This window comes from Austrofundulus limnaeus, unplaced genomic scaffold (genome assembly GCF_001266775.1).
Source record: "Austrofundulus limnaeus strain Quisiro unplaced genomic scaffold, Austrofundulus_limnaeus-1.0 Scaffold2, whole genome shotgun sequence".
NCBI lineage: Eukaryota > Metazoa > Chordata > Actinopteri > Cyprinodontiformes > Rivulidae > Austrofundulus > Austrofundulus limnaeus.
In genome coordinates, this window is record NW_013952404.1 from 4,195,445 (window position 1) to 4,205,714 (window position 10,270).

General features: G+C 37.5%; 2 protein-coding genes across 2 annotated transcripts in view; both read left to right on the forward strand.

Moving 5' to 3' along the window:
• The window catches only part of LOC106519639 (interferon alpha-inducible protein 27-like protein 2), a 2,823-nt gene extending 529 nt beyond the window's left edge, over positions 1-2,294 (forward strand). The window contains exons 2-4 of the mRNA XM_014011394.1: positions 313-342; positions 1,131-1,304; positions 1,376-2,294. Of these exons, the coding sequence (XP_013866848.1) occupies positions 313-342; positions 1,131-1,304; positions 1,376-1,758 (587 nt within the window). The 3' untranslated portion in view covers positions 1,759-2,294. The remainder of the gene's footprint in view (positions 1-312; positions 343-1,130; positions 1,305-1,375) is intronic.
• Positions 2,295-7,268: 4,974 nt separating this feature from the next.
• Positions 7,269-10,270, forward strand: part of LOC106519664 (interferon alpha-inducible protein 27-like protein 2A) — a 5,793-nt gene continuing 2,791 nt past the window's right edge. Inside the window, exons 1-2 of the mRNA XM_014011428.1 lie at positions 7,269-7,344; positions 7,440-7,469. Of these exons, the coding sequence (XP_013866882.1) occupies positions 7,335-7,344; positions 7,440-7,469 (40 nt within the window). The 5' untranslated portion in view covers positions 7,269-7,334. The remainder of the gene's footprint in view (positions 7,345-7,439; positions 7,470-10,270) is intronic.

A 10,270-nucleotide genomic window follows, 5' to 3' on the forward strand; every position in this document is an offset into this window, starting at 1 on the left:
TATATATAGTTATTGATTTTATTGTTTAGAAATTCACAAAGATAAATTTCTGTTTTGTACTGTTTAAACAATTTTCAGAAAGATGCTTCTCAGTTGAATTTGAGACTTTTTAACTCTGATGGGAAACAGGAGGAAAGAAAACATAACACAACACCTTTTAATGGTCTGTCAGCTGCTTTTTCTCATGTTGATCTTGAAACCCAACCTGCTCCGAAGCTGCTTAAGTTTGCACCATTTGATATTGTTGCGATGGAGGTGAGTTTTTGCTGCTTCCTGCTGTGTTTATCAGCTGTTTTTGTTGTTTTCCTGCAGGAAGAACTCTTGCCGTTTCAGGAGGAGCAGGTATTTCAGATTCTTTTTCAAATATCAGAAAGTCAGCTGCAGACTTTTTTTTGCAAAGATACTAAACACATTTGTCTGCTTTAGATGCAAACATAGCATGAGCTCACTTATTTGATATTTTAACTGACCATAATGGTTAAACATATCCAGCAGGTTTGCAAACACTTATAAGTTTGATCAAAAACACCCAGATCCAGCCTAAACTGTAGGATTAGGGTTTGGTTTTTTTTGTAGCTGTAAAGGCCAGGGATTCCCAAACTTTTCCATGCCATGGCTCAGGGACCGCATCTTGTAAACCCACAAACTGCTACAAAATGTGTAGACATCAACTTTTAGAATTTTTTTAAACTTTTACTCACTATTCAGAAATAATTAAATTAAACAGATTTGATTTTATAATAATTTAAAACATTTATCAAATTTATTAGATATTATTAGATCACATCTCTCTTCCTGCATACTGAGGCCCCTGGAATGTTCTGCTAATTGGATGAAGTGTTTTTAAAAAGAAATGAAGGATTCAAGGAAACTTTTCATTTTTTACCACATGTAAAACTTGGGACGAAGTTAAAGAATAATATGTAAGAGAAACTGAAACAGAATGTAAACAAAAATAAATCAAATAACAGAAACATGTTGATGTTCTGTCTTCTTGTGAATGGATGTTCTGAACTGTAATTTCATTGTGCTCTGTGCAATGATAATAAAGGCTTATCTTGTCTTATCTTATCTTATCTTATCTTATCTTATCTTATCTTATCTTATCTTATCTTATCTTATCTTATCAGTCATAGGAGGAGTGGGGGCGGTGATGGCTGCTCCTTGGTTGCTCGGAGCTGTCGGTTTCACCTCAGCTGGGATCACTGCTGGGTCCTACGCTGCCAGCATGATGTCTGCTGCTGCCACGGCTAAYGGAGGAGGAGTGGCTGCAGGAAGTCTGGTGTCTATTCTGCAGTCGGCAGGTATTTTAATTGAACTCTTGTTGTATTGTCCACCTTGGTCAAACCTGTTGATTGTGGCGTTTTTCCTGCAGGTGCTGCTGGTCTGTCAGGGACTGCCAACGCTGCTGTGGCCTGCGTTGGAGGCATCATTGGAGCTGGAAGTGTGACAAGTCTCTTCCAGGAGGAAGAGGAGAGAAAAAGAAGGGAGGAAGAGARAAAAAACGTTTTCTTGGTGGCAGCGTCTCTTGTGCCGGTTATGTTGTATGTTTGGGTGAATGACCACGGTCCATTAGCGACTGCCTTTGCAGCTGCAGCCAGTGTTGTAGCTGTTGCTGGATGGTTGGCAAAAGTCTGCTGGGAAGAAAGAGAGAGAAAAAGAAGAGAGGAGGAAAAGCTGATGTGGGAGATAGCCGCTCTGGCATTTGCATCGTGTGTTTACTTAAACAGCAGACAGAGGAAACAGAGGGCACAATAACACTAAGATTCTGTATCTGAGCTTTAAAAGTTTTAAATATGGACTTTAATGAAAACAACATATGAGTTTGCTTTAAACTTAGGCTCAGAAGATTACTTGCTCCTTTTCAAGGTGTGTAAATTTAACTTCTGGTGATTTATTATAAAGCCCACCACAGATCCCTCCTGTTATATCAGCTCATTTATTGACTCAAAATTAGTGGATTACTGTGTTATATGTTTTAATGGACGGTTTTGCTACGATGCAGCAAAATAAGTGTATTTTTACACCTATATGTCTGCCTTTTTTGTAAACACGATTTATTTGACGCTTAATGCCCCCATGAATTATTTGTCAAATAAAAATAACTATCTGAAATTTGAAAATTATTGGTCTATTTAATTTTTTTAAGTGTTTTAGGAGTGTGACTAGTCTGAAAAAGAAATCGTGTTTTGAATTTTGCTCCTGTGTGTACAAGAGGAAATATGTGTTTTTGTTGAACTTTGTTTTCTAACCAGACATGAACAAAATAGAAAATAAAAAACTTGCAGTGCTTAATAAAACACAACTTGATCATTCTTGTTTTTGTTAATCCAAACACGCRCACACACAAAAAAACAAAAACAAAGGGTAAACCATTTTTGGTTTAGAAAACATTTTTGGTCACAAAAACACAATAAAATGTGGCACCATTTGCATTTATCTGGGACGAGTAGAGCAGAAGATATAAAAACCTTTTTTTGTCTTGGAAATGTCTGCACGTGCAGATATAATAGAATAAATGTGATTTCAATTCAGTTCAAAAATACTTTATTGATCCCAGAGGGAAATCAGATGTAGTAACTCATTTAATAAAAGAGATCTGTACCCAAACAGATTAGGGTTCATTTTGGTCAGTTAAGGTCAAAAGAAAGCTTTATGGTTTGGGGACGGTTTTGACAAAATGAACGGAGGCAGAACTGAAGAAGAGTTTCTCCTGAGGAGTAACCAGAATGGTTAAGATCATTTACAGTGTTAAATCAACACTAATAGAGTTAAATTTGACACTGTTTCAGTGTATTTGGTCCCAATCAGAATTGGTGTTAAATTTACTCTCACAAGAGTTGAAAATCCAACGTTAAATTCATTCTAAATTGAGTAACTTTTTTTAACACAGATAGTGTTATTTGGAATTAACACAGCAGTGTAAATTACTCTCTAAAGAGTATTATTTACACATTTAAGTGTTAATATTTTATAGTTGATAAAATGTATATAGAGTGACACTTCAAAGAGTAACCAGGTCATTTTATGATGCATTAAAGTGCATTTTTAACACTAAAATTGTGTTATTTTCTTAGCTTAATGTGCTAATATTTATTATTTTGATTTTCAACGCAGTCTGAATTTAGTAGCCTAACATTCATGGTCAATGTAAGTTTCACACTGAAGGCAACAGTGCAGATTGTATTCTTGCTCAAAGTTGAAATCAACTCTCCAAGTGGTCAGCAAACAGCACAGGGTCGACCTTCACACACCAGGAAGTACCTCTCACTCATGGTGTCAATTTTTGACCAATAACACAAACTTAAACTTGAACAACTAACTAACCTGAACAAGAAAACTAATCAGAAAAACACATTTTTACACTCATGAACATCTTTAATAATCGTAATGCAAAATACAAAAAACAACTGTACATGGGTTTTTACGATGTAAAAACAAGTGTGCATTGCCACGTAGCATGGCATTGCAGCAGCACTGGACTTGCAGAATGAACTTTGACCAAGTTCAACTGTGTTTTCTATACTAGCTTGTGCCTGTCACGTCAGCAAGTGTTTAGAACTAAGGTAATTGTGTGACAATATGAAGTTTGAAGAGATTTTTTCTTAAAGTTGTATTAACTGGGTTTTGAACCCTGATCTCCCACATGAAAGTCCATGACATAGACCATTAGACCAGTGGAGTTGTGGCAGAAGGTGGTGGCAGGGGTTGGTTTGTATGTGTGCAGAAAGAGGCCACATTGCCAATACAATTATTGACACTAAACTGCATAATATTACAACAATAGAGCAGTATTAAGACAATATTATAGTAAAACATCAAAATACAAACATATTAGTATAATAAACACTGAACATTTGAGATGAAATATTATTAAAGTATGGAGCAGTACCAAGTTGAGTCCAGCATGGGGCAGTATTGTACCATTACAAGGCCCCATTGACTCTCATTATATGAATTTTGGAATAAAGTTTAAACATTAATATTTCAAAAACTACAAGTTGTACAGGCACCAGAAGACAAAGCAATCATTTGGCACAGGACCTTTACAGACAGAAATTACAATGGCAGCTGTAGGACAAAGTATGCAGGAGATGTAGCGTGGCGACGTGGAAGAAGACGGAATAAGTTGAATAATAAAGAGAAACAGGAAAACAATAGTGTGCATTGCATTGGCAATGCACACTACTGTATCATCAAAGTGTCACTGTCAGTTTTGTTCTTAACTTAACTGAGTAATATATTTTCCTGAGATGGCAGATTGAATTGAGAGAGTTGAGATGAAACACTGTTTGCATAGAAAGGCGCTCACCTTAAAAATGTTTTCCAAACAGGAGGGTGAGGCCTTGATAACTCTCCCTGTCATTCTCATCACACATTAGTCTCTTTCCTGTCTATAAATAAACTKATCTTCTAAAAATTAATATCCAGCAGTATTTTACTTATATCCAACAAATGTTCTTGATCATTGGTTGCTGAACTCCCATTAGATGGATTAGATTTAAAACTGTTACACTTTTTTTTTCTTTTTTTAGGAGAAGCAGTGACTCCAGGCTGTTTAAAACTCAACATCAAAACGTTTCAACAAATAAATCATAAACAACTGTTTCATTTTACATGTAGTTTTATTTTGGCATCATCAGTTTAAAACTACGTGTGGTTATAATTTTGAGCAAGTTCCACACTGGAGATTGTTTGGTTACAAACAGATGACAGCGCCCATCCCAGCATACTTGTAACCAAGTTGTGTCCACTAGATCCACTATGGCTGAATAAATGTAAAGCTCAAAAAGAAAAAAATTGTATAGGTCTTCTGGACGGRTTCTTCTCTAATGAAACGTTTCATCTCTCCAAGAGACTTCTTCAGTCTGAGAGTTTCAGGCAAAATTCAGGCTTTTAAGCCCTGCCTCTGTGTGACTGATACTCACATCACATGGCTATCGTTGACACCTAATTAACACTTATTGTTAACAGGGGTGGAGTGATACTGGCAATGGCCGCACTGTGGGAGGGGGACAACTGAAAACGGAGGCCTCCACCTCTGTTTAATGATGGACGGTCTTTCTTCACAAAAATGGCTTCTTTTACTCCTCTCTCAAACCACCGTTCCTCTCTATCAAGAATGAGAACATCCTCATCTCTGAAAGAGTGACCGCTGGCCTGTAAATGAGTGAAAACTGCAGAGTTCTGGCCATTAGATGCAGCTCGTCTGTGTTGGGACATTCTTTTGAACAGTGGCTGCTTTGTTTCCCCGATGTATAACTGGTCGCAGTCCTCCTGGCACTTAACAGCATATACAACATTGCTCTGTTTGTGCCGGGGCACCGGATCTTTGGGGTGAACCAGCCTTTGCCGTAATGTGTTTTGGGGTTTGAAAGCTACTGGGACATCATGTTTGGAAAATAAACGTCTCAGTTTCTCCGAAACACCCGCAACATACTGAATAACCGTATGAACCGTGAGTATAGTCACATGGAGGCAGTGCTTAAAAGCCTGAATTTTGCCTGAAACTCTCAGATTTGGAGGAGAGACGAAACGTTTCATTACAGAAGACCTATACAATTTTTTTTCTTTTGATTTTTTACCTGGACTACGGAGATGCATCAGGACAAATGTAGAGCTGTTTACTCGACTCAGTTTAGTGGAGTTTGGTTAAGTAAATTCATCACGTTATTTATTTGAGTGTGCGTAAAAGTACTTCTGCTTTCCCATTTATTGTGAGTTTTGACTTTTATATAAATATTTTTCTTATCAGTGAAATTCATCTTCACCAAAATCATTTCGGTTAATGTATTTTTTTTTTTTTTTTACTTTTACTTTATTTGTTTCAAGTACTTTATACACCTTCTAACATTATGAACAGCAGCTCGTTCTACAGAGACTAATAATAACAAGCTTGTTATTTAAACCCAAGGTAAGATTCTGTGCTTGAAGCACCGTCATCCGGGATTCATAGAACCGTAGTTGTGACTTTCGGTTTCTGTTTCCGTTTCTGTTTCTGTTTCATAGGAAATTACTCCCATGAGTCAAACGCTGAGAAGGGGTTATCTGCGGAATCAAAGTGGGCGTGTCACAAGAGTGGGCGTGTCAAAAAGCACAAACACTGTGGGCTACGAGGCCTGCATGACGGTATCCTTAGATCCTGCTTGATCTCTTTACAGCCTGACCCTGACCCCAACACTAAGGTTAACCAGGAGAAATGTGACCCAAGTAGGGTTCTCCAGAAAAAGTTGTGCCGTACAGTAACGCCTCTTTTTTTGCTTGTCCAGTCAGGTGTGTCCCTTTAACAAAGTCCGTCAAATCAGGTGTGTCGCTTTAGAATCGCCTTTCCTTGTGACACGCCCACTTCTGACTGTAGCTGTAGCGGAAATGGTTGTGGTTCACATTTTGCTGAGCAATAAAACAAACAAAAAATGAAAACAAACCAAGCCAATAAAACATAATGAGCAAGTTCAAAAATATTTCCAATTCAAAAATGAGGTCAAGCTGTTCATGTTTGAAAGTTCATTCATTGGCGAGATATATGTGTCATGTTTCAGGTAATTTATCAAAATAAAATGCTTCAACAGCCTTTTGTATTTTTACTGAGAGGTTTAAATGTAATGTTCAGCTGTAAAATAAATTAAAACATGTCCTTACTAGTTTCTTCTCATCCAAATTGCAAATAAACTGAAACGAGTAGAAAAAATAATCATAAAACTAATATTGCACTGACAGTTTGAGTTTAGGGTTTTATTACTTTTTGAACTAAGCTGGTTCATTCTGGTTGTTCTTGATGGCAGAAGATTAAACTCTAACCCCCTAAACAAAAGGTTGCCAACCTAAAACAAATAAAAACTGATCAGCTTTAATTTTTCAGAGACTTTTAGTGCAGTCGATGGTAGCAAAGAACTACCTGTTAAGAAACTTTTAATAAAGCTTTATTCCTTAAAAACTAAAATAAAATGCCCTTTTTATGGCTTGGGCTCTTTCATTTATTGTCCCTCTGCAGCCTCTCTGTCGCCCCCTGCTGTTCAAAGTGTTTATAGGTTTTCTTTATGAAGAAACGAAACTTAAATGAAGTATAAAAAAAAGATAGACTTGTTAAATTGGAGCAGCAACATGACATACTTTGAAACCTTACCACTTAGTTTAACTTTCTATCACTAAAATTATTATCTAGATTATTTAGCTATTTTGACTGTTTTTAATCTTAATTTGAGTCGAGCAGGAGTGAACGTTTTAATTTCCGAGGTACATTGAAAGCAGCACAGTGAAGTTTCTCTTCGTCATCCTCACAAGCCTATTTATTATCATCACCGTCGTCCTCTCAGACAGACGCCCTAACAAAGATCATGGCACTTGGTGAGTAAATATTTTCTGGTGTTAAATTAACAATTTATTGATGATCAAATTGGCTTTTAAGTGAAATAATGTTTTTGTGTGTGTTTGTGTTTTAGGAACAATTGTCGCTGTCTCAGCAGGAGCAGGTAGAATTATTATTTTATACCTTTTATTGTGTTTCCTGTTTTTCCTCTTCTGTGTCATTTTCGAATCGATGTTTTAAACTACATCTTGCTGGGTAAATGTATCAAATGGTCAGCTGAATCACTCCCCTGATTCAGAAACCTGAGTCACCCCCGCTTTCCTGGTGCCCGTTTATTACCGCTTTCCTGGTGCCCGTTTATTACAGCTCTTACGGTAACACGCTGTCTCCAGTTCCGCTGGCAAACAGATGCGAATACACTGCATCAGCTGCTTATATGCAAATTCAAGTGTATATCAACATTTTCCCAACGCTTTTTCACTTTTGTTCAACACTTTATATGAGTAGTGTTGAACAAAAGTGAAAAAGCTTTGGGAAATGTTGATATACACTTGAATTTGCATATAAGCTGCTGCTGCTGCTGCAGAGTATTTCTTTGCATTCCAAGTGTAATTTCTTTTGATCCACGCATTAAATTTGTTTAAAGGTTGGTGATACTCTTGGTTTGTATGAGTAGTGTTGAACAAAAGTGGAAAAGCGTTGTAAAAATGTTGATATACACTTGAATTTGCTTATGATTACCTAGTGCATTGTAGCTCCCCTGCTTGGCAGTGTACTCCTTCTCTTTACCAGCGGGACTGAAGAGACAGCGTTACCGTAAGCGCTGTAATAAACGGGCACCAGAAAAGCGGGGGAGACTTGGGTTTCAGGGGAGGTCCCTTAGCTCAGTGGTTCCCAAACATTTTGTCTTCTGACCCACAAAATATTCATGGCAAAAACTTGTGACCCCAAATATCACTGGTCTGAGTACACAAACTTCATTAAAAACCCTAAAAACACAGGCTTTTTGACAGTCTAAACAGCTTGTACACAAATATAAATACTTGTTTTCACTTATTTTGTGTTTTTGTAATAATTATAGGGAAATATTACATCTGCAATTATTTTATTACCCTTTAAATTGATTTCTGGAGATTATCCAAGGTGCTTCATGACCCAAACTTTTCAGCTTTTGACCCACAAAATAACAGCAGCAGAGACCTGTGCCCCCAACTATTTTTGGATGATAAACATTTGTGTCAGGTCAACTAAACATGGACATAGTAACAATATTTTTATACTACATTTCTCCATTTTAAATACACTAACCTCACTCCTTTGTAACAACTAAGGCAAAAATGTAATTAATTCAGAAAATCTTTTCAGGACCCCATCTTGATGTTTCGGGACCCCACTTTGGGTCCTGACCCCAACTTTGGAAAACACTGCCTTAGCTGAAACCTAATGAGCCGCCGGAAGTGCCACAGGGTGCCAGCATATCCGCAACGGCAGCTTCCACTGTTTTTGGATTGGGGTAAAGCCAGCTTCCGTTTTAAAAAAACACTGGTTGATGTACTTTTGACCACCGAGTATTATGATACACCAGAGCCATGTAAATATATTTATACGGTTAGGCTCTGAGTTACATTTGTGAGGTGCTTTCAAAATAAAAGCTGCACCAAAGAATGAAATGAATAAAACACATCAGACCCGAATAGAGACAGGTCTTTGGATAATAAGTTTTGTTTAGTCAATAAACTCAACAATGAATACATTTTTTTTTTAATTTATATTCTTGGAAGAATAGTGTTGTGGGAAAACCACCCAACAAAATGTCCTGAGTCTTTTATAGGGCTGCACAATATATCGTCATCACAATATCAGTGTGTGCAATATTCATACCGCAATGGACTGCTTAGAGTCCAATAATTGTTGTCTAATGTATTTAAAGAGTTTTGAGTTCATGCTAATGTAATATTTAGCCAGTAGGACAGTATCAAAAGTTCACTCCAGACACAAATGACAGTGCCAGAAATGCTACAGGTCATAGAGTATGGGAGTACAGATTAGAAAGAGAGGAAAGAAAGCTAAATTAAACTAAACAAGAAAAAAAATCCCCTTTTTGGTCACTTTGGAGAAGCATTTCACCAGATAAATATACAGAACTCTAGTGGGGTGTTATGTTGCAGCCGACAACCTAATCAGACCTAACCCAACATAACGCTGTGTTGCATCTTCAAAGTAAAAGCACACGAGTTAAAGATGTAATTTCTTCCTCCAAGATGTGGGACAATTGCGCCTGTCTCTGGTATTGAAGGGAACACGCTCCCAGTTCCTATGCCCATATTTGAAACTGATGTGACGCAGCACCTTTTATTTTGAAAGGCACCTCGCAAGCTTAATACAATACTCGAGTTTCGATGGTCGAGAGCACAACAAACATTGGTGTTTGAAGTTGAGGCTGGCTTTCAGTAGCACTTCCGGTGGCAAGTAGGGGTTCCTGCAGCACATAGGGGGAGTTCCTTGTTGTGTGGGCAGAATTTGTCCTAAATGTGATTGGTGGAGTTGATGTGTGGGCGGAGCTTGGCGGAGATTGTCTTGTGAAACAATTTAAAAGAGTAATGGTAATAGTAAAATTATTCTGAACATGTAAACATTACTTATTGACTTCAAATTTTGTGCAGCATGCACATTCCTGTCTCGAGTTGACTAAAATTAATATTTATGTTTTATAAATATAGGTGCTTCCTGCCTCCAGTTCCTTCAATCCCCACCCACAAAAGTCAAACAAACCTAGCTTTAAAAAGGGCAAATTGCTGATTAAAAACAACTATTATAAACAAACTGTAGCACAAGCTAGCTACAGTAGCAAATTGTTAAGACCGTTGGTTACGTATTGTAACCCCAGATTCTATGAGTGTAAGCGCAGCCCTCTAAGGCTATCGCAGATGGGTACCCCCGCGCGCGCGCTCGCGCATTCTGAAG